General features: G+C 41.0%; 1 protein-coding gene across 4 annotated transcripts in view; it reads left to right on the forward strand.

Annotated features, from left to right (window-relative positions):
• Positions 1-25,552, forward strand: part of tcp11l1 (t-complex 11, testis-specific-like 1) — a 55,619-nt gene that overhangs the window by 7,225 nt on the left and 22,842 nt on the right. For all 4 annotated transcript variants that reach the window (XM_060928284.1, XM_060928281.1, XM_060928282.1 and 1 more), the window contains exons 2-4: positions 15,243-15,446; positions 18,508-18,640; positions 18,734-18,854. In XM_060928284.1, coding sequence (XP_060784267.1) covers positions 15,290-15,446; positions 18,508-18,640; positions 18,734-18,854 — 411 coding nt within the window. In that variant the 5' untranslated portion in view covers positions 15,243-15,289. The remainder of the gene's footprint in view (positions 1-15,242; positions 15,447-18,507; positions 18,641-18,733; positions 18,855-25,552) is intronic.

The raw sequence follows: 25,552 nt of genomic DNA on the forward strand, positions 1-25,552 counted from the left end.
GGGGAATTTGTCTGTGGATTGTAGCTTGACTCGTAAATGTGTCATACAGCAAGAGAATGATCATTGAGATGCTGGCCTCTTCTGCCCCTCGGACCTGCTTGGTCCATCCTGGTGCCCTGTGTCTGGTCGGAGTTTTATCGCACCGCTCCTGTGAAGGACGGCCCCATGAGGACAGTTGAGGGTTATACCTGGAGGATGCTCTGGACTCTTACAGTAATGCTTTTATGGCTGAGGACTACAGTTATCTTGCTAACTTTAGGACTGCAGTTGTCATGAACAGTTTTGCACTCAATTTTCCATCAATGAAGAGCTATAACATCAACGAAACTGTCCTCATGTTAAAACTGTTAATATTATAGTCAGGCTGTCTGTTGTTGCCCAAATGAGGATGGGTTCCCTTTTGAGTCTGGTTCCTCTCGAGGTTTCTTCCTCATGTCGTCTGAGGGAGTTTTTCCTTGCCACCGTCGCCACAGGCTTGCTCATTGGGGATAGATTAGGGATAAAATTAGCTCACGTTTTAAGTCGTTCAAATTCTGTAAAGCTGCTTTGTGACAATGTTTATTGTTAAAAGCGCTATACAAATAAACTTGACTTGACTTGAATGATCAGAACACAAATAAGTCTAAAGAGAAATGGTTAAAGAAGAGGGATTGAAACGTTTTGGAATGGCCAAATAAGACCTTAACCCAATAAATGTTGTGGAAAGACCTAAAAAGAGCAGTTAATGCAAGGTTCATGCCCACTAACGTCATGGAGCTGAGTTGAAGCAGTTTCTTAAGGAGGAGGAATGGGCCACAATTCCTCCAACCCATTGTGCAGGATCGGTCCCCAGTTACCGGAAATGTTTGGTTCGGGCGTCACAGCAGTTACTGAAAGCAAAAGGTTTCCTGATGATTTTTCAAGTTGGATAATTTTGCTTCACAAGAGTCATCTGGAGATAACGTATTCCCTCCGGCCCCCACATGAAACGCCACTCAAAATATTCCTAAGTTGAATTGGTTGCCATGGAAATATGAAAAAAATAAAAATCACAGAAATTCCAAAATGTCAAAAGGCACAACTCCTCTAGTCACTTAACATAACTGTCAGGTTTTGTGAAAAAAATTCCTAATAGTCTTTGAGTTATGCTCTGGAAACTCAAATGTTTACAGACGGACAAAGCGATAGCTATATAAATAAATGTAAAAACGATAATGGTTTCTGTTTAATTGGGTTCTCTTTATCTAGTTTTAGGACTTGCCCTGCCGGGCAATAATAATGCCAAACCCAATGTTTTTCATTTGTGGGTTTTAAATTTTTTTGTTCCAGGGTGTAGATGATCTGATCATATTTCAGGTCCAATTTATTTTATTAAGGCAAAAAAAAAAGTGTGTTTCCGGTTATGTAGATTTCAAAACTAGGGTCGGTAGGCAGGCTTTTTTTTTTTTTTGAAATGTTTTTTTCAAGATGGCTGCCATAACCTAAATTTAGACAGGAATAATTTCACAAAATATAATGAATTTCTTTGCAGGTCACCTGAGTTACCACCTTCTGATGAATCTGATGCAGCATGAGACACCTTTTAACATGAATTTTTCTGTAAATATAACAGCTCAATACACCATGAGAGAGAGAGAGCAGCCCCGCCCCTCTCTGCTCCCTGAGTGCAGCTCGTCGCCTTGGTAACGGTGCAGGGAAAAGACACAATATAACAAGCAAAGAGCGCTTTTTCTCAGAGTTCCCTCTCCTCGAACAACGCTGATTTACACGCAAACGAAAGGAGCTATTCACAAAATTCTTTCACACTGAGTGCTACAAGGCTCCCATGAACACATTAATCTATTTTTTTTGTCCCTAGTGTAAAAAATGTGGACACTAGAGCGAGTTAAAAACAAGTGACATTTCTGATTTTGCAGTAAAAGCGCTGCCATGTTTATAATGTGAGTCTATGGGAGAGCGCGGCTGTCCTCTCCTTACTTTCAGGCTTCTCATTCAAAAACTGTAAATCCTATCGCTCAGGGAGACACTTGTCTTGATTCACACAATGTGTGACTACAACTTTTGAGAAAATTGTGTGTGTAGAGTGAAAATTGTGGCTGAGAACAGTTTAAATGAGAAAGTTAGAGCTTTTTTTTTTTTTTTTTTTTTTTTCAAGCTGCCTACACTCTAAACTCCTCAGCCGGCGCTTGTGGAAAGCCCTGATTTTCCCAGTGAGTGACAAAAACTTCCGGTTCACACGGTTGGGTTATATGTAAAAGTCGCGACTGGGAAAAAAACGAAAAAAAAGTTTAGGGTCGGGCGGTACAGATTAGGGTCGGTCGGGGAACCGGAAAAACACACTTTTTTTTTTTTTTTTTTTTTTTGGCCTAAGCAACTTAGAAAGCCCGTTTTTGGAAAACGGACTTCCGGTCTCGAATGTTAGTTTGTGTTTGGACGTGTCTCATGTCAGTCATTTTATTGACGCTGTGAGGGCCGCCTTATATCTTGGGGTGGAGTTTCATGAAAATGTTACGTACGAAACCTTCAAATGTCAAACTCGCCCAACTCTTATGCCGCTTTTCCACTACCAACGCGGCTGAGTTGGGCTGAGCCGTGCGGTGCTGAGTTGGGCTGAGTCGAGCTGAGTGAGGCTGTTGGAGTTGCATTTCGACTACAACTGCGCTGAACCGTGCTGGCTGGAAGTGGGTGGACACATTGGGTGGAGTTAGCGAAAGTGGGTGGACGTCACGTGATGTCGTTAGGCGGCGCAAACAGTGACATCAGTGACCTTTTAAGCGGTAGTCTCACGACCCGGATAGTAAACAATAAACATGGAGGACATGGAATCGTTAGTGTTGCTGGTCTTGGTGCTGTGGCTTGTTGTCACCGACAACGCCAACAGATACTGGCAAGAGCGTATAGATGAGGCGAGGCGCATAAGGCTTCAGAAATTCTCGTAATTCGTAATTCTTCTTCTTCCGGGTTTACGGTGTTTACAGATCCCAGCGTGCTCGCGGGGCGTGTGAGGACACTCCTCCTCACCAATCAGTGCACAGGGGAGTGTCTCCTCACGCCCCTAGCCCCACTCGGCTCGGTTTGGCTCGCTTCAGCCCCACTCCAAAACCGTGCGAGTTTTGGGTGCTGAGTAGGGCTGAAGCGAGCTGAGTCGTGCTGTTCTGAGGTAGTCGAAACGCGAGCCGTGTCGGGCTGAAGCGAGCTGAAGTGAGCTGAAAAAGGGTAGTGGAAAAGGGCCATTAGAAACCTTTAAAAAAAATTCCAAATATTACAGGCATTTTACAGTACAGATGCTCTTACCCAGAGCGATGTGTGTGTTGTACATGTGTAGCACCTGGGGAGTTGGGCGCCTTGCTCAAGGACACTCCAGCCATGGATTTTCCTGTTGGTCCAGGCAATCGAACCAGCAACCCTTTGGGCCTAATGCTGTTTCTCTACCCTTTAGGCCATGGCTACCCCATGATTATTCTTTTTACCTATTACACCTTTTAAGTGTGTGATTATTTTGTCTCCCCCATTGCCACCGTTGAGACTTTGTGATGTAATGCATTGCTCGGTTCCGAAGAAATTCATCAAGCTATTGACCGTTATTAGATTTTAGCCTCCCTGCTGATCTCATGACCATGATTGCATGCTGTGAGTTCCATTTCTGTCAGCTCTGCATGATGTTCACATCACCTGAATGTACCCGAGCTCTGCTTTCATGCACTTCTCTGTAATTGAATCATTAGGAGTTCGGTAAATGCGAAAAAACATTTGAGCAAACAGTAATGCCCTTCCTCAAACTGGGTTGCCTTGGCTTGTAGAACATTGCCAGGTTGCTTGGTAACCCGGAGATTAAATATCCATGCAGGGAAAAGAACGTTAAACGTTTTTGTTCCTGTGAGTTTTGACTCGCTCAGTTCTCGACCCCAGTTTCAGGTCCCTGACAACAGCGGAGTTCCAGTAACTAGTAACAGTGAGATTTGTGTTGGGGGTTGTTCAGAAAAGCCGTTCACGTGCTTTCCAGCTGGTTAGTTTTTACAACACTAACGCTGCAAATTTGTAACTATTGTTTAACTAAGCATGGAGCTGGAAAGGTTGTAAGTTCAATTCCTACTGGGTTTCTGAAGAATGTTTCCTGAATATATGCAGTGTGTATAAAAGATGGACTTCTTAATTTGTGATTCTGGGTGATATATATATATATATATATATATATATATATATATATATATATATATATATAAAAAAATACATTACCAGTCAAAAGTTTGTACACCCCTCCTCATATGAATGAGTAGGTTTTTCTGTATTTTGTATTTTCACCATTGTAGACCAATATCGAAGACATCAAAACTACAAAATAACAAAGGGACTTATGTGGTGACCAAAAAAAAGTGTTTAAAAACACGTTTGATATTTCAGATTCTCCAAAGTATCCAGCGTTTACCCTGACACTTTGCACACTATTGGCATTATCTTAACCAGCTTCATGAGGTAGTCACCTGGAATGCTTTTCTATTAACAGGAGTTAATTAGTGGATTAATTTATTGACAAAATATTAAAGTATTTGAATCAAATTGTCAATTATAAAAATACTAAATAAATAAATAGCCCGATTTGACAACTGTAGTGATGTGTATTATATCAAGAGCTGCTCAACTGAGTAAAGAGAAAAGGCATCCATCGTTACTTTAAGACATGAAGTGACTTTTAATTCATTGAAAAAAAAGAGAGAAAAAAACCCCCAATGAATTTGAAGGTGTGTCCAAACTTTTGACTGGTACTGCTGGTACTGTAACTGCTGTGGACTAAGAGGAATAAAACACATTGGGGCATGCTATTCTAGGAATATAATCAACTTTCAAGTGGTAATGGTGTCCTTAAGGCTTGTTGAATGAATTAAATAGTGATATTGGTGAGCTTAGCTAATAGTTAAAATTGAAATGTGGCTGTATCATCCAATATAACAATCCAGAATATAATCCAAAATCAACAAGACAGAGGTAGAGAATGCTTTTTTTTTTTTTTTTTTTTTTAAATGTACCCCTCCCTCACTTTGGTCATTATTGCCTCCAGACCTGATTTGAAAAAGGCTAACTGAACAGAACTGAGAGGAATAATTACCACTGAGAAGATCCAAAAGCTGTTTGAGGATATAAAAGGAGCATAAAGGAAATGAGTGCTCATACACGCTATTAAAGAATATTCATATTGTGTGAATTTTATTTATTCTTTTTTTTCAATTATTTGTCAGTTTTTCAGTGCTGGGCATTGTATGTTACGTTAAAATGACAAGTAAGGACGTCCCTGAGTGTAGTGTATGTTTTGATACATTTTGGTTGAGAGTTTATTCATTACTTTTTATTCACTTTTATTACTCAAGGTCCAGTGCAATGCTTCACTGTTGTCATGTGTAAGGTGTGCAGCTATGGAAATTTGAATTTCCCTTGGGGACAAGTTCTCTGTCTGTCTGTCTCTCCCTGTCTGTGTGTCTCTCTCTCTCTATCTCCTCTGTAAGGTGTGCTGCTATGGAAATTTGAATTTCCCTTGGGGACAAGTTCTCTGTCTGTCTGTCTGTGTCTCTATCTGTCTGTCTCGGTGTCTCTCAAATCGCTGTCTTTCTGTCTGCCTCTTTCTCTGTCTCGCTAGGTCTGTCTGTCTGTTTCTCTCTCTCTCTCTCTCTCTCTCGCTCTGTGTCTGTCTGTGTCTTTCTCTCTGTGTCTGTCTCTTGCTGTCTCTCTCTCTGTCTCTCAAATCTCTCTCTCTCTCTCTCTCTCTCTCTCTGTGTGTCTGTGTGTGTGTCTCTGTCTGATTCAGAACACAAAACTGAAGTATTTGTATTCAGTCCATTTTATATATCTTATCTAAGGCTACATTTAGATTATAATTATTATTTTTTATGTTTAAGAGAGGGGCGGCACGGTGGTGTAGTGGTTAGCGCTGTCGCCTCACAGCAAGAAGGTCCGGGTTCGAGCCCCGTGGCCGGCGAGGGCCTTTCTGTGTGGAGTTTGCATGTTGTCCGCGTGGGTTTCCTCCGGGTGCTCCGGTTTCCCCCACAGTCCAAAGACATGCAGGTTAGGTTAACTGGTGACTCTAAATTGACCGTAGGTGTGAATGTGAGTGTGAATGGTTGTCTGTGTCTATGTGTCAGCCCTGTGATGACCTGGCGACTTGTCCAGGGTGTACCCCGCCTTTCGCCCGTAGTCAGCTGGGACAGGCTCCAGCTTGCCTGCGACCCTGTAGAACAGGATAAAGCGGCTAGAGATAATGAGATGAGATGTTTAAGAGAATCCTTTTAAAAAAAACATGTCTGCCAGTCAGAAATAGACAACAATCAGTGCATTTACATGCACATAGAGAAAATAGAATTTCTGCCATAGCTTGACTGAAATCGAAGTTCTAAATGCCATGGATACACCTTAGCTCGGCTGAAATCAAAACGAACTGGATTTCTCGTAATCAAGTTGCACGACCTAGATTATGCGATTGTAGCCGAGCTACTTAGTGCATGTAACCCTATCGAGCTACGTAGTCGAGCTACTTACTTCCCTTCCGGGAGTGACGAGACCACAAGCGGGAAACACAACAGCCTCGGTCGGCATGACAACAGTAGTAGTAGCGAGCAGCAGAAGAGGTCAGGAGGAACAAGGAGACAAAAAATAAAAACAATTGAACTTTGTGTGTTTATTAAGACATAAGTTAAATTGTAAGCAAAAAATGGACTTTAGAAACATGTACAATTGTGCAAAATAAATTGTCTTACAAAACAGTGGTCTGCGCAGGACAATTTGTAGCCAACAGGTGGCAATGACATGTGGTGTGAATGTAAAGTGGAAATCACTCCTCTTCTTCATGACGACAACCGGAAGTGTACCAACACGATGGGGCGTGTAGCGCCACCTGTGGCTCGGGTGCACAATGTACCTCACACAATAGCTCGATTTCCTTGTGTGCATGTAGGATTGGATTTCTCTGGCACCCCTGCTGGGACCCTTAGCTCGATTACCGACAGTAGCTCGATTTGGATGTGCATGTAAACGCACTGAGTGACAGACTTTTTTTTTTTTGGTTGATAAAAATTCTGTTGATTTTTGCTTGAATGTGTAGAAGCTCAGAACAGCCGTGCTTGCAATCATTTTTTATGCCAATTTCTCGAGTTAACAAGTTATTTATTTAATTATCTCAAAATAACTAACACTGCTCATTTGAAAAGAATAGAATAGAATGCCTTTGTCACTATACACATGTACAATGAGATTAAAGCATCTCCAATAACAGTGCAAACAGCGTGGAGAGAGAGAGAGAGAGAGGGGAAGGGGGGGGGTGTAAGGTGCACAGTCTGAGGTGCATGTGTTGTGTTACACATTATGGAGTGAGGTATTGCACATATAAAGTATTGCACAGAGACAGTCACATTATAAATTATTGCATGAGAGAGTCACATTATAAGATATAAAATATTACACATTATGAAGTATTGCAAAGTAAGGTAAGGTGCACAGATTTGAGGTGTATGTGCTGTCATACATGTCAACCTTTGGTCAATCAAACCTGTATAACCAACCTCCAAAATCCGTATTTCCCTTATAAAATCCGTATAAGATGCAAATTAAAATAATTTACCTAAAATTTGAATGATAATTAACAGTGATGTATCCAAGTTACTTTTTATTCAATATTAATAACAATAAACCTTCAGAATGAATACAAAGCTCCAATGTTTGACAAAAACACAAAGTGTCACTCTAATGTTCTGAATTGTACTCCATGACAGCTTTTTTAGCAGTCTGCACCAATACCTCACGAGGCTGCATGTCACAGCAAGTGTCTGTGTTGATCTTGCCGGAGTGCCCATTCAGAATCTTTTCAGTCGCTAGTGAAAGTCGCTCAGGTGGAAATACGTGTTTCCAGGGTGCGATTTGTCAAAAAACCAGAAGGGGGGATGGCTTTTTTTTTTTTTTAAATCATGAAACGTCACAAAATTAAGGTAACAATAGGCTAACAGCTCAATAACATCCGATGATATCAAATGAATAACACTAAATGAAAACGAACACTAAACCAGAGATAGTAAATTCATCTTCCTATCTCTCTGACTAAATACACGAACACTAACACACAACAAAGTTCGCATTGCTTGTCGCGTTGCTGTGATGTTTCTCTCCCTCCGGATTAAATGGGCAGTGACTCGAAAATCACTGAAATACATGAATACTAAATGAACAGTTTGCTCTGATGGCGCAGTTCATGTGGCCTTTTCTGCTTTCCCGTCGGTGCACTATCCGCCGCGTTTCGCCCTTTAATCCACATTTCTGCGAATTTCTCAGCAGGGAAGGAACGCACGTCTGGCCCATTGACAGCGAGGAAAAGAAGGCGTCAGTGTGGATACATTCATTCTGTTGCGCTCATCAGTAAGGATGTGATTCATGGCGCTAAATCCACGTTCACACTCTGATTATCTACAATGTATCTATTTGCTGGGGACGTTCGTAGGGTTGCCAACTTTCTCATATCCAAATGAGGGACACTTTGTTCCGGGTGCGGACAAGTACCGGTACAGGCCCTGTACACGCACCCCAGCGCCCCAAAATAGTTACAGTACCGAATCGCCTTTAGGTGAGTGTTTCAAATGTAGGCCACTACAAATTCATTTCTAAAATAGAGCTTTTAAAAGTTAATAGACCAATTAATGGATATTTTTAAGTAACTTAATGCAAAATAACAAACAATTCTAATATTATTGTCTCATTTTTCTCTTTTAAACTTTGGCCAAATAATTCATCAGGCCATATTTATGAAGGCAATGTCATAAACTGAAAAATGATTTGCTGTAGCTGTAAAACCCTGATATTTGCTTAATTGTCCATTTGAAAACCCTAAGAACCTTCTGCAATGCTTCATAGCAGAAGAAGAAGAGAGAAAGACATCACAAAGGCAGGAGTGAGGCAGAAAAGCTCCCCTACTATGAAGGTTTTTTTTTTAAGCTATCTGCTATCCTTATCGAACAGTTAGGCTGTATCCACTGGCTGCACCATCTGCTCTAGTTTAATTTGATGCCTATTTTGTCTGTATAGCTTAAAAATTCAGGATATGGCAACAGTGAATGGTTTTAAATCGCAGATGACCGCGACTCGCGGTAATAGCGCTTCTCACGGCAATTACGCGATTTACACCACAGCATTGGAGTGAGGGGCAGGATCTGTCCCTGACGGGACAAATTAAAATTACCCAAAAAACGGGATGTCCCGCCCAATACGGGACGGTTGGCAACCCTAGACGTTCGTGAACATCAAAGCTGCCACTTCAGGTCATTTTGAAAGTGAGTGCAATGTCACAACATGCCTGTCATGTCAACTTTTTTTTTGGTTTGTTTGTTTTATTGACGGGGTTGTCCCCGAGGATTTTTTTTCAGCAGAGATAAAAACCAGAGGGGGGGATGATCCCCACCATCCCCCCCAGCAAATCGCACCCAGCGTGTTTCAGACAAAATGTTACTTCCCGGTTGGCGGGATTCTCGCAATGCGGTGTGCGCATGATCAAAAGTGGAACGGAATCTCGCTACCACAAGATAACGCGCAATTTCATAAGACTCTTTACTGGCTGTTTGTGCTTTCTGTGGTGTACAGTACGTTTGTAAATGTAATGCGCTCTTTTATCATCGTGGGAATTGATTATAGCTCAAAATAAATATTGAAGTTTTTTTAAAGAATCCGTATAACTTTATTTGTACGCCCGTATACTACGTTTATTGAATCAAATCCGTATAAAATACGGACATTCCGTATAGGCTGACATGTATGTGCTGTGTGTAAGGTGCGCAGTCCTGAGGTGTATGTGTTGCGTTTCACATTATGGAGTGAGGTATTACACATTATAAAAGTATTGCATAGAGAAATGAGCTTTATTTGGACAATGTGAGATACTAGCTCGTGATAACAAGAAAACGACCTTTGTTACCTCAAAATAACAATTTTAAATAATTAAATTTTGCAGGTATGACCGTTATCAGCTTCTGTATTAATGTCTTGACGTTTTTTTTTTTTTTCTTTGCACAATGTAATAGGCATACACTGTACCGTCTGTGTCTTTCATTTTCCACTCTGTGAGGTTTTGAGCTCTCTGTAGCGAAAGAGGTTGGATTGACAAAGTACGATGTAGGAACGTAGAGCTCTGCTGCCTAAGAGATTCGACCTCACGGATCGATCTGAGAGCGAACTGACACGGACACGGCTGCTCAGAGATGTTTCTCAGTTTGTTGTAGGATAAACATGAGTATATATTCACATTCAAGAGTGTGTTGTAGCAGTGGGATTGACGAAGTTGAGTTTTCTAAGTAAATGGGTGATTAAGCATTACATCACTGGTTTGGACTACACTACTGTATGAAAGAAGAGACGTTATGTACCATTACATCACCTGCTAGGATCATAGTCTTAGGAAAAGAGGAAAGACATTACTGGTCAACATAACCTTCATTAAGCAGAGAGCAGAATGTGCGAGCGAAGATAAATCTCTAGGATTTAACTCGGCAAAACAAGTAGCAATCAGAACAACCTGTACCAGTTTCAAACATGCCATATACTAGTGCATCTCAAAAAAATTAGAATATTGTGAAAAAGTTCAATATTTTCCATCAGTTATTTAAGAAAGTGAAAATGTTATACATTATAGACTCATTACACATAGAAAAATGCTTGAAACATTTTAGTTTATTTTAATTTTAATCAGTATGGCATACAGTACAAAAACAAAAAAAATCTCAATATTAGAATATTTCATTTCGAGTTTGAGTAAAACAGTATGAACACAGTGTATCTCTCGGTCTAGTTCAGTACACACAACCACAATCATGGGGAAGACTGCTGACTTGACTGTTGTCCAGAAGATGATCACTGATGCCATCCACAAGGAGGGTAAGCCACAAAAGGTCATTGCTGAAAAGGGTGGCTGGAAAAGGTGCACAAGCAACAGGGATGGCCGCAGTCTTGAGAGGCTTGTCAAGAAAAGTTGATTCAAGAACTTGGGAGAGCGGACTGGACTGAGGCTGGTGTCAGTGTATCAAGACCCATCACGAACAGAGATCTTCAAGAAAGGGGATACAACTTTGGCATTCCTAACATCAAGCTACTGCTGAGCCAGAGACAATGTCAGAAGTGTCTTATCTGGGCTAAGGAGAGAAAGAAATGGACTGTTGCTCAGTGGTCCAAAGTCCTCTTTTCAGATGAAAGTACATATTGCATTTAATTTGGAAATCGCGGTTCTAGAGTCTGGAGGAAGAGTGGAGAGGCACAGAATCCAAGGTGTTTGAAGCCCAGTGTGAAGTTTCCACAGTCTGTGATGATTTGGGGTGCCATGTCATCTGCTGGTGTTGGTCCACTGTGTTTTATCAAGTCCAAAGCCAACACAGCCATCTACCAGGAGATTTTGGAGCACTTCATGCTTCCATCTGCTGACGAGCTTTTTGGAGATGCTGATTTCCTTTTCCAGCAGGACTTAGCACCTACCCACAGTGCCAAAACTACTACCAAGTGGTTTGCTGACCATGATATTACTGTGTTTGATTGGCCAGCCAACTTGCCTGACCTGAACCCCATAGAGAATCTATGGGGTATTGTCAAGAGGAAGATGAGAAACACCCGACCCAAAAATACAGATACGCTGAAGGCCACTATCAAAGCAACCTGGGCTTCAATAACACCTCAGCAGTGCCACAGACTGATCACCTCCATGCCACACCGCATTGATACAGTAATTCATGGTAAAGGAGCCCCAACCAAGTATTGAGTGTATAAATGAATATACTTTTCAGAAGTTGGACATTTTCTGTATTGTAAATCCTTTTTTTTGATTGATCTTGGGGAATATTCTAATAATTTGAGATACTGGATTTCTGATTTTCATGAGCTATAAGCCATAATCATCAAAATTAAAACCAAAAAGGCTTTAAATATTTCACTTTACATGTAATGAGTATAGAATATATGAAAGTTTACCTTTTTGAATTAAATTATGAAAAAAAGGAACTTTTTCATGGTATTCTAATTTTTTGAGATGCACTCATAGATTAAAATAATAGATTCAAATCAGATTCAGAATTACATTTATATTGAGTGTGATCGATATCTCGATCACACTCTCGGTATATATGTAATTCTGAATCTGATTTGAATGAGGTGAAATCCGTGTGAAATACTCATGCGACAGCAAAAGGAAAGTTTGTTTGAATTGTTTGGTTTGGTCTTTCTCGCTTTTCCAGTACATTTTCATGTTGAGTCTTGATTTCCATATTCACCTCTCTGAAGCAGAACATAAAGAAAACTGATGGGCAATAACACAGGAAATGTTTTTTTTTGTTTGTTTGTTTTTTTTTGTTCGCAACATTACGGGAAAACGGCTGGACCAATCTTCATGAAACTTTCAGGATAGATGGTCATTGGTCTCAAATAGAACCTCCAACATTTTGAGGGTCATCCGGTCATGGTCAAGGTCACCAAAAAGGTCAAAATAGTTTTGTTTTTGTTTTTTTCACGATATCTTCCTTCATCTCATCTCATCATCTGTAGCCGCTTTATCCTGTTCTACAGGGTCACAGGCAAGCTGGAGCCTATCCCAGCTGACTACGGGCGAAAGGCGGGGTACACCCTGGACAAGTCGCCAGGTCATCACAGGGCTGACACATAGACACAGACAACCATTCACACTCACATTCACACCTACGGTCAATTTAGAGTCACCAGTTAACCTAACCTGCATGTCTTTGGACTGTGGGGGAAACCGGAGCACCCGGAGGAAACCCACGCGGACACGGGGAGAACATGCAAACTCCGCACAGAAAGGCCCTCGCCGGCCATGTGGCTCGAACCCGGACCTTCTTGCTGTGAGGCGACAGCGCTAACCACTACACCACCGTGCTGCCCATCTTCCTTCATATTAATCATATTTACTTCAAACCAATTCCAAAAATGTTCATCTTTCAATTCTGCTTCCATTGATATGTTACATGATGGGGTCTCTCTCATAGTTTTCTTTCAAACTTTCGTGTGTGTGTGTTTTAACAATCTAGTGTTTAGATGGTTGCACTGATTGACTTCAAATTTTCATGGTAGGTGGGCAGTGGTCCGTAGGTTACCTGATTTTAAATTTTGGGGGTAATCGGGTCAAGGTCACCGGAAAGATCAACCTTTCGGTCAAAATAACATTTTCCATTATAACTGAAAAATTGTTGCCGATAGACAAATGTTTACTATTATGAGCATATAGGAACTCCAATATGGCTTTTCATTTGGCACCATGATCTTTGACCTTGAGTGACCTTGAAAGGTCAAACTGAAGGTCATGGGTTTTCAAAGGGCTATAACTTTTAAAGTGGTTAATGATAGCCAGATGTTTACCATTAGCAACATATAAGAAGTGCCATATGGGCTTTCATTTGGCACCATGACCTTTGACCTTGAATGACTTTGAAATGTCAAACTCAAGGTCATGGATTTTTATAGGACTATAACCTGACAGCTGATGATTTTAAGAAATATTACCATCAACATATAAGTGTAAAATAAGTGCTGCCGGGCGGGGTTTGTTTTGCCTGGCAACGTGTGTGGGGTGGGGGGTGTTTTATAAAGAATGTTTAATTTTTTTTTCTGTATCGTAATGGAATGCATTGCTGAACATGTTGAAGAAACTACCGTAAAATACCAAATAATAGCCGAGTTCCCTTTAACAGCCGGGTGTACGCGTGTGTTGTGACAAATAAAGGCCGGTTCCGAATACTCGCCGGGGTCTAAAAAAAAAAAAAAAAAGCGTCCGAACGTTCTATCTAGAATCTTGAGGCCCAGCGGTTTTCTGGTGTTTAAATGATTTTGCATTGCATAGTTTTCTACCGAAACAATATGAATGAATGAATGAATGAATGAATGAATGAATGAATGAAATTATTTCTATAATACTGTTTACAACATTTTGTTACGTGATAATAAACATGCCATTTCAATGTTATAATCTTGGTCTACCGTAATATTTCTTGAGGAATGCAACTCCGTAACTTTTGACAGATGTCTTAGCCACCCCTTTGGGTATACCCAACGAAAGCCAGCGTGTGTGGTGACATTGAGGACTGCGGGTTTCCAAGGTTGGACTGCTGCTTCTGTTAAACGACCTAAATTGCCGAATGCATGCATCAAAGCACACACTGAGTTTTATTAAAGACCTTATACCATTTCACTTGCCCTTACCCATTCGGATCTGGAAGACGCTTTACAAAAAAGGTGAGAGCGTTCTAACATGCATTTCAGTCTGCTCGCGGCCAATCTAATCCAAGGGGCCTTTTCAACAAGTAATCTGTCGTGCAAGTTGGGCAGAAGCACGCGTCAGGCAGGCAACATGTAGGCCTACAAGTCAGTAACCTATTCAACTAACTTTCATCCGAACTTTAAGTTTTCTACGGGGTCGAGCCACCGTACCAACTCACTCGGGGAATGGGCTCATATCGGCCAAATAGGGAGACGTCTTGGAGAGAAACGTGATGCAAGATGACAGTATGTAGCCACTGCAGGTCACTTATTTTTCAGCATAAGAAAAAACCCTTTGGTTTGACACTTCGCACCCTAATTATGTTGCTTCAACGTCGCGCCCTCCATACAATTTCAGATTGACAGACATCGCGAAGCGCAAAGGGTGGAGGCTGCATGGGTGAGGGTGATAGCAAGTGACCATAACTTTGCAGAGTAATTAAATCACAGTGCTGCGCACAGACAATGGTGTGGTTTCTTGATTATTTTGTAAAGCATGCGCTTAACTAGTCATTAACAGGAAAAGGTGTGTGATTTATCCTTTATCCACCCCGACTGTGCCATGCGAAGATGCATTCTGCGTCTTCAAAATTCCCCGAAGTCGGCACCGTGCTATCTGTAATCTAACTCTAAACAAACTAAGTTATACTGGTTAAAAGTAAGCCTATCTGATTTTTTTTTTCCCCGTTTTGAGGTAGATTTTGGGGAAGGTATTTGTGAAGAAGGAATTAATCGCCTGTTCCAAATAGCCGCCTAGTCTCTAATACGCGCCGGGTCTCTTACGTGATTGAGACAAATAATCGCCCGGGCTATTATTTGGTATTTTACGGTAGATTCAGAGTATTGTCATTTAGTTTCTAGAGAGAAACAAAGAAAAAAAAAAAACAACAACATGCAAACTTGCTTGATATTTTCTACCTTCTCTTTCTATCAAATTTCCTGACGGTTAAAATAATTAAGTGCAACAAACATGTCTTTGTGTATGTTCTAAACAGATCTGAGCTGATCCCGCTTTGTCCAGATCACAGCTGGCTTGTGGAGGATGCCCAAAGAACCCAATGAATCCTCAAACGAGGCGGGAAAGAAGGTCGACGGTAAAGGGTCTGAAGATCCCACAGGACAGACGGATGGATCCGAAGAGCTGCTGCGTAAAAGAATCAGAACGAACACGCCGAGTCCTCACCGACAGACTCCTCCATGTAAGACCAATTTACTGCTTTCTCTACTTCTAACGTAATGCTTCATCGTCGTCGTCGTCTCTGCCAAACCCAATCCGGGCTTGAGGCGAACAACGTTTGAGTGATGTGATGCCACGTCTTTCGATTTCGACAAGCGCTCCAGAGCACAGTTACACTTTAGAGATTGGGTTGTGCAAGTAGAGTCTTCTTTGATGACTTCAGGCTTTCTTTTCATGAATTCTTCCTCCGAGACACAATTCTTCTAGTCGTCCTTTCCTTATGTAATGTCCAGTAAACAGAAGTTGGCATCGTTGTCAAGAGTTTGTCAGTTTTGGCGTGCGTGTTGGACAACTTGTTCGTTTGTAATTCTCTCTCATACATGGATAGAATTGTATAGCATTGAGCCTACGCTGATAAAACCACATCTCCACAGCTGCAGTATTCCACCACGTTTGTGCTGTGAAGGTCCACAACTTGCGTCCATATAACAACACGGACCACACGAAGGTTTTGAGTCTTTACAGACTGCTGAAAGATAAAGACAAGAGAAGCAAATGAGGATAGTCCAAATGTTTATGAAAGTTTATTTAGAAAAGGCCTATCTGTTAACTTTTTTTAATTTTAATAAAAGGAATATTTTAGTTAAAGGTGGGGTATGAGATTTTTTTTTTTCAGGAGTATTTTTTACCATATTGCTTGAAAAGCTCCTCACACCCATGTTGCAAGCAGTACAATAGAAGGTTTGACCCAAAAACGAAATATTTTAATCCAGTCTACAGTGTAAAATAAAGGAAAAACGCCATCCAATCATATCGAGGTACCACCTCAAAATGATTGGATACTGGCACGTCAATCAGACTGAAGCCCGCGAGCAGCCCGTCCCTTCTGTGTGAGAGAGCGAGCAGAGTATCACACAGAGCGCAGGATTTTCTCAGTGCGCTCCCTCCAAACAACGGTGATTTACACGAAAACGGAAGGAGATATTCACAAAATTATTTCACAGTGAGTGCCACAAGGATCTCCTGAACACACTGATGTAATTTTTTTGTCTGTAGTGTAAAAAATGAGGTCACTAGAGCGAGTTAAAAATGAGTGACTTTTCTGCCAAGTTTATAATGGCAGTCTATGGGGCTGGGCGCCTGTCCTCTCTTCACTTTCAGGCTTCTCATTCAAAAACTGCAAGTCCTATCGTGTAGGTAGACACATTCTGTGAATCAGGACAAGTGTGGCTACTACTTTTGAGAAAATTGTGTGTGGAGTGAAAATTGGGGCTGAAAACACAGTTTAAATGAGAAAGTTTGAGCTATTTTTCCAAGCTCTCTACACTCTGCTCCACTGTTGTGTAACGCAATAGACACCCATTATAAAGGCTGATTTTCTCAGGCTTTATAAGGGGGAGGGGGGTGGAGATGTGGGGGGTGGGAGCATGGCGAGGGCGGGCGTGTTTCTTTTCAAAATATGGCTTGCGGGAACCGTTATTCCAAAATCTCATACCCCACCTTTAATACTAGGGCTTTCCCCAGAAAAAATACCAGAGCGGTGCTACTGATGTGGCGCCCAGCCCGTAAGGGCTGGCCTGGCCCAGAGTGCCCCGAAGGCTGCCAGGGAGGTCTGGGGACATGCTCAACTGGAAACATTTTGAAATTGGAGAATTGAAATGGTGCATTCTGGTGGCGTCTGGGGCTGACTTAGGCACTGTTCAACATTTTATTAAATTTGCTGGATTGTTTTACCTTGTCAAATATGCAAAGGGAAAAATTAGAATTGAAATGAAGAAAAGTCAATTCAGAGAAATATTTAATGTCTAGTGTACTTATTTGAAATGCTCAGTGATTTTGGGCATCTTTGTATCACGCCACTTCATTTTCCAGTTCCCGGTTGCCAGGAACAGAATCGAGGTCAAACCACACAACAGCGCCATCTAGCGACCAGCACCTAGAACGTGGTTTTATGTATGGTTGCGAATGGCAGTCAAGGCATGCAGCAAAACCCTTTTTCACTTCTGGGTTGAGTACCAGGATAGTTTAGACTTGTATTACAATAGCTTTTTATTTCTATAGTTATTACTCATTTTCAGAGGAGAATAGGAGATATTTAGGTGCGGAAAGTACGCTGCATTGTGGGCGGCACGGTGGTGTAGTGGTTAGCACTGTCTACAGCAAGAAGGTCCGGGTTCAAGCCCCGTGGCCGGCGAGGGCCTTTCTGTGTGGAGTTTGCATGTTCTCCCCGTGTCCGCGTGGGTTTCCTCCGGGTGCTCCGGTTTCCCCCACAGTCCAAAGACATGCAGGTTAGGTTAACTGGTGACTCTAAATTGACCGTAGGTGTGAATGTGAGTGTGAATGGTTGTCTGTGTCTATGTGTCAGCCCTGTGATGACCTGGCGACTTGTCCAGGGTGTACCCCGCCTTTCGCCCGTAGTCAGCTGGGATAGGCGCCAGCTTGCCTGCGACCCTGTAGAAGGATAAAGTGGCTAGAGATAATGAGATGAGAGATGAGAAGTACGCTGCATTGTTCAATTTATGGTTATTTATTTTATTTATTTGTTGGCGTGCAAGTGCCAGCATGGTGCTGACATTGCACAGCGCGTTGGAGCACCGCGTATCCGCTCCATGTGCAAGGCCCTGAATATGCTATTATATTTTATTCCAACCTTTAAAAATGTGGGTAAATAATTACTGTTGGTTATTAAGAAAATGAAACGATAGTGTTTTTGTAAATTGATAAAGAATAGGGAAAATAAATGTTAAATTTTTGGGGAATAAAATTTTCTTTTTTTTTTTTTTTCCAAAAAATATCATGGCAAAATCAAATCATGAAACCAGTATCGTGAATTAAATCATGAATTGGGTGAATCGTTACATGCCTACTGTTTACTGCATATTATTACAGAATCACCTAAACATCCATCATCCAGCTGAAGGTTTGTTTTTTTTTTTTTGGGGGGGGGGGGGGGGGGGAGGGTTTCTCTCTCTCTCTCTCTCTCTCTCTCTCTCTCTCTCTCTCTCTCTCTAACTGCACAACTGCAATTACATATAAAAGGTTCAGATTTTACCGTGGTCTGTATATTTCGATTGCCTGAACAGCCAGCCCGTCCAAGTTTGTGTCCGTGGAGGAGCTGATGGAGACGGCTAAAGGCGTGACGAACATGGCATTGGCTCATGAGATCGTAGTGAATGGTGGCTTCCAAATCAAACCCAGTGAGCCTGCTGAGGGAAGGTAAAGTCCTTCAAAAACCCAGTCATTTACTAAATTACTCAATCCCAAAATTAGAAGATGAAATGTATAAATTTGGTCCTTTTTTATCTACAGTTTAGAGAAACGAGTTAAAGAAATTGTGCACAAATTGTTCTGGGAAGGTCTTGAAGCCCAGCTGAACGACGACCCACCTGTCTATGACCACGCTATCAAACTGGTTGGGGAAATTAAAGAGGTAAGGAGAGTTAAAACAATGGGGACAGCTCAATCTGCTCCGTGTCCGGAAGTCTCAGTGTCTGTTCATGAACCATGTCGGATACTTTCATGTTATCACTGTTATAGCAGCTATAAAAATAATTCCCTCTCAAGCCTTTTTTTTTTTTTTTTTTAAACAATAAAACAAAATGCAGCTTGTCGCGTTAACGAGAAACCACAGAGCACAAATTCCTCCATCTGGAAGATTTCATCATGTCGGAAGAACATTTTTACCACTGACTGTTATAAAGCTCTGACGCTCAGGATTTCTTCTGTAAATGAAGGTCTCTTTCCAGAAAACATCACTGTATCAGCGATTTATAGGACATTTTTTGTTTTTAATCTGTTTATTATTTGGTTTAGCTCCTGAGAATGAGCTGCTGTTACAGAATGAGTTAATTACTATAGAATTAATGAATTGGTAAATTATTCAGTATTTCCTGACCAATCAGATTTGAGAATTTAACAGCACTGTGGTATACAGGTCCTTCTCAAAAAATTAGCATATTGTGATAAAGTTCATTATTTTCTGTAATGTACTCATAAACATTAGACTTTAATATATTTTAGATTCATTACACACAACTGAAGTAGTTCAAGCCTTTTATTGTTTTAATATTGATGATTTTGGCAAAAAAGTAAAGGAAAACCAAAAATCCCTATCTAAAAAAATTAGCATATTTCATCTGCCCAATAAAAAAAGTGTTTTTAATACAAAAAAAGTCAACCTTCAAATAATTATGTTCAGTTATGCACTCAATACTTGGTCGGGAATCCTTTGGCAGAAATGACTGCTTCAATGCGACGTGGCATGGAGGCGATCAGCCTGTGGCACTGCTGAGGTGTTATGGAGGCCCAGGATGCTTCGATAGCGGCCTTAAGCTCATCCACAGTGTTGGGTCTGGTGTCTCTCAACTTCCTCTTCACAATACCCCACAGATTCTCTATGGGGTTGAGGTCAGGAGAGTTGGCAGGCCAATTGAGCACAGTAATACCATGGTCAGTAAACCATTTACCAGTGGTTTTGGCACTGTGAGCAGGTGCCAGGTCGTGCTGAAAAATGAAATCTTCATCTCCATAAAGCTTTTCAGCAGATGGAAGCATGAAGTGCTCCAAAATCTCCTGATAGCTAGCTGCATTGACCCTGCCTTTGATAAAACACAGTGGACCAACACCAGCAGCTGACATGGCACCCCAGACCATCACTGACTGTGGGTAGTTGACATTGGACTTCAGGCATTTTGGCATTTCCTTCTCCCCAGTCTTCCTCCAGACTCTGGCACCTTGATTTCCGAATGACATGCAAAATTTGCTTTCATCCGAAAAAAGTACTTTGGACCACTGAGCAACAGTCCAGTGCTGCTTCTCTGTAGCCCATTTCCTGCACACGCCTGTGCACGGTGGCTCTGGATGTTTCTACTCCAGACTCAGTCCACTGCTTCCACAGGTCCCCCAAGGTCTGGAATCGGCCATTCTCCACAATCTTCCTCAGGGTCCGGTCACCTCTTCTGGTTGTGCAGCGTTTTCTGCCACACTTTTTCCTTCCCACAGACGTCCCACTGAGGTGCCTTGATATAGCACTCTGGGAACAGCCTATTCGCTCAGAGATTTCTTTCTGTGTCTTACCCTCTTGCTTGAGGGTGTCAATGATGACCTTCTGGACAGCAGTCAGGTCGGCAGTCTTACCCATGATTGCGGTTTTGAGTAATGAACCAGACTGGGAGTTTTTAAAAGCCTCAGGAATCTTTTGCAGGTGTTTAGAGTTAAGTCGTTGATTCAGATGATTAGGTTAATAGCTCGTTTAGAGTACCTTTTCATGATATGCTAATTTTTTGAGATAGGAATTTTGGGTTTTCATGAGCTGTATGCCAAAATAATCAGTATTAAAACAATAAAAGACCTGAAATATTTCAGTTGGTGTGCAATGAATCTAAAATATATGAAAGTTTAATTTTTATCATTACATTATGGAAAATAATGAACTTTATCACAATATGCTAATTTTTTGAGAAGGACCTGTAATGTTAGCTAATGTTATGCCAAAAATTACAAAAACATGTTTGTTTGTGTTTTTATTATATATACGGGCCACTTTTTCCATGGAACAAAAACATGTATTCTGTTCCCTTCTAGTGGGTTTATGATGGTGTGCAATATTATCATATCGCTTATCCTCCATGTATTACGCCAGTGTTTCCCAACCTTTCTTGAGCCACGGCACATATTTTACATTTGAAAAATCCCACGGCACGCCACCAAACAAAAATATCACACAAAAGTAGTAGATAAAAAAGTCTTTTTTTTTTTTTATACATTTACATGAAAATGTGTATCAAATCAGTAGGAGTATTGTTTGAATTAAAAATAAAATCACATTCTACATTCAAGGGTATGGTTATAATTCATGATCAACAAAAATGACAAACTAAATTCACATTAAACTTAAAGTGCCATTCCACCATTGGATGTATTCTTTGGCATAAAATACAATATATTTTATGACAACATGACTAGACAGAAATCTTTTAGCTTCAAAATGATATATCAAACATAATTTTTTGACAACGACAAGTATATTAATTTTGCGACCAAAGTCACCTACCCTTTTAATTTCCGCGCGGTAGTGAAACGTGATGTCATCGGCAGGTTTCCCTTCTTGTGTACCACGTGTCGGTCTATTTTTAGACCAGGAAACCCCCAAAGTGAGAGTCATTTCTCCTCGTATAGACCCTTTTCAGTCACGTGACCTTCGTAAACGCGACCACCATTTTAGACATGTAGCGGACTTCGGCTCGAATCAGTTTGAATGCGAGGAAGGCGACAAACGGAGAACATACAAGAAAAAGGAGCGAGATGCAGAAAATACCTTCGCTATCCAGCGACGTAGGGCATTTACAGGGCGAGCAGAGGGAGAAATAACAGTAACGACACATTAGCAACAGCGTACAGAAATAACGGTTTATGGCACAGACCCTTTCGGTTCTCGCTCATCTAGCTGCTACAATGACTGCTTAGACTGCAACAATAATACCTAACACACATTTAAGTATCCGTCGTAAAGACGTGAAACTCGTCGAGTGACGAGTGAGTTCATTGATAAGCTAACACAATCTAAAAGTAGACATACCATCACACTGCCCTGGCGCTGTGTACAGTTTACCTTCTATGGTTTGTGCACTCACTATTTGCCATTACTTTCTCCAACCGTTGTGACAGATTACAGGGAACGGCCTGGATTTAAGAGACAAATACATGTTCCTCTTGTTTTGAACACTTATTTGTAGGCAGTGCTTAATTTGTAAAGTGGGAGGTCCCGGAGCGCAGAGGATGAGTGGCTCCGGAGCGGAAAAAAAGAGGAGGGGAGAGGGGCGCAGCGCTGCGCTTCTGGGCATGTTTTGTAATAACACTGCAAATTAAGTTCATCTGCAGATATTTTGTGGATGTCGTTTCATGAGAGAAATCACCAACAAGACAGATATCAATCAGACATTAACACTAAATAAACTTGCATTTTTTAATTTTATTATTATTATTATTATTATTATTATTATTTTTTTTTTTTTTTTTTGTTACATAGTCAAAAGAGGTGTCGGATCACTGGATCCAGTGTAAATAGCTGCCGGAGCCAATGCCCGAGGTTCCGGAGTGCGCTCCGGCTTGCTCCCCTCAAATTAAGCGCTGTTTGTAGGACACTGCCTCTGATCTGTCCTACAGTCTACCAACAGCAAAGGAACACAACGCTAGCTAATGTCGTTAGCTAATAGCTACTACAGAAGAACAGAGGTTACAATGGGTTATTTTAGCCTATTTGGTTACACACTCGCTGCCACAGAATGTTAACAGCAATGTAATGCCTTTTCTGGCTAATTTTATTCGTCTTACCTCCAACAAAGTGGTCACTACACAAGCGCTGGTGTGCCGCTATCCATCTTCTCCGTCGGTCAGCATCTACCGGGATCCGATAAAATGATAACCCTTGCCTTGTTTGTTGATGGTTACTACATCCAGGTGCACAACAATATAGTGGCATGATGGAAGTCTTGCTGAAAATAAACACTTTCTTTGCTGCCGTTCCTCAATGCTGGCTGTGGTAAACTACTGGTAGTACACGTCCAAAATGGCGGCCGCGTTTGTCGTGATGTCACGTGAAAAGGGTCCATATGGGGGCCAAAAAAATTGCGAAAAATTGAGTTAATCTTTCAGTTAGCTAGATTTATTGGTATTAGCTAGATTTATTGGTATTATTTTTATCGCGTTCTATCCGCCATTGCTGATTGTGTGCCACGTCACATGGTACACAAGAAGGGGAACCTGCCGATGTCATCACGCGCGGAAATTAAAAGGGTAGGTGACTTTGGTCGCAAAATTAATATACTTGTCGTTGTCAAAAAATTATGTTTGATATATCATTTTGAAGCTAAAAGATTTCTCTATCTAGTGATACCATTTATATATGTTGTCAAAATATATTGTATTTTATGCCAAAGAATACATCCAATGGTGGAATGGCACTTTAAGTTCTATTAATTATCAAAATGTTCATATATTAAATAAAATTTCTTAGGGTGACTGACCTTTTCTCCCTATGTCCTCATTAGTTGCATATGATTTCTTCAAAAAGTCTTTTTGAAATATTTAAGTTTTCAAAACTGTCAGCATTCATTCAGATTTACTGACTGTCTATCATGTACGTGTTCAATGTATTAAATCGAACAAATGCTAAGTTTATGGGATAATGTCTATGTACACTTTTATACAATTATTTATAGTTCACGGTCACGTCTCATTTTCATTTGATCATTTCGACTTCTTCAGCTTTTTGGCCAAAGACAAAAGCTTGTCAGTCCTCTCTTTTGTAAGAACTGTTATGATTGGCTATCATGCTCTCGCCAGCGATGTTTTGGCCAATTACATTGTAGATAACACGTATTCTACCACGAGACTTAGCGAGACTAAAGATGGCGAAAATGTAAACGTAACATCGTCGTAGGAATGAATTACGCTTGAGTATCACGAAGGAACATACCCCAACCCCCTAGCCTGGCAAGCCAGACTAAATGTGAATATTTAGTCTGGCCTCGATCCGTAGACATTTCCGAAGCAGGTAGGAGGAACAAACCGCTGTCTTTCAAACTGGCTCTGTGTGTATAGGCCAACGCTCTGACCAATCAGCGCAACAGTGACTGTGACGTAGTCAGAGCGACAGAAAGCAGTGGGGGAGGCCTTGAAATTAAATAATTTTTCAAAATGGTATTAATTAATAAACAGGTTCTAGATATTAAGAAGTTTGGAGATAATGACCACAAGTTTGGAGTCTGTACCACATACACATTTTTTTCCAAGTGTTTTTCAAGGGTTTGCTTAAACTGTTTTTGAGAGTTTTTATTTAGTGGTGTTTGGTGAAATAATTTCCCTTAAATTTAAAATAACGGGAAAATAAGAAACAATCAAAAAGTAATGTTTCAAAGCTGTTTATTAATTCTTCGTACTGCACAAACTAGCCCCATCCTTTTGGCTACGAGCGGAGCCAGCTGGTAGATCAGACTTTTGCCATAGCCGGTCGGCAAAACAGCGAAAACGTCCTTTTTGAAAAGGAATGAGCAGAGAGCCTCTTCCTGCTCATGTTTCAACGAAAACTCCAAGTCTAATTCTTCTAAAACTGATTCCAAAGCGGAGTCAAACGTGCGCTGTTCACTAGCCCGAAGCCATCTTTCCTGTTGCGCTTTCTCCAGCGTCACGCAGCTTTGTCGTCACTCCTGCAAAAGCCTGCCCAAAGAATCCAAACAAAAACCTTGCGTTGTGATTGGCGGGCACGATTTGATGCCCGGGGTGTTTTTGTTTATATGGTGCGAGGCTAGACCCATTCGCTAGGCAAAAAATATTTTCGGCCGCTAGGCGGTTGGGTCTAGTTTACTAGGCTACCAACCCCCCTCAATAAATGAAAAAAAAATCTCAACGGATTTGGCATAATATAAAAAGATCGATTTTTACTCAGAAAAAGCGGAAATCTGCCGAAAAGCGGAAAACTCTCATCCCTGCTATCGCTATCACCGCTGTCACACCCGAAGCATTACTAATTCTATTGTTGGAATGGCAACAGGTAGATACACAGGCTAATTAGCTACCTGCTGCCATCTAGTGGAAGAGTACTTAATTGTTCTGCTGGTCACTATACGTCGCTGGCATAGATGAACGAAGACAAATTATTTGCAGTAAATAAATAATTTTTGGAACAATTAAGTGAAATTGGATAATGTCCCACTGTACACCTGATGATCTCTCGCGGCACACTAATGTGCCATGGCAGAGTGGTTGGGAAACACTGGATTACACCACTCTCCCCAATGGAGAATGAGCGTGCAATATTGTTATAATATTGCACGTTGTCAAGACAACACAACGTCACACATCAATGCTCATGCAAAGATCCAATGAGAGAACTTTTCTGCTGCGCATACACAATTATTTCTTTGTCGGCCAGGAAAGAGAGAAGACGAGGCTAATCCAGTGCTCGGATTAAGCATGAAATAAATAAACTAAAGATGTTCTGATCACCTGAAAGGCTACCAAAACTTCCTTATATATTCATGTGTATTTACAAGAAAAAAACATACTAACAGACATTGAAAAACTGGAAAAGAGACATGTTGGAGATGTAAAACGTCTGCTCTAGTGAGT

The sequence above is a fragment of the Neoarius graeffei genome, chromosome 8 (assembly GCF_027579695.1).
Source record: "Neoarius graeffei isolate fNeoGra1 chromosome 8, fNeoGra1.pri, whole genome shotgun sequence".
In the NCBI taxonomy this organism is placed as follows: Eukaryota; Metazoa; Chordata; class Actinopteri; order Siluriformes; family Ariidae; genus Neoarius; species Neoarius graeffei.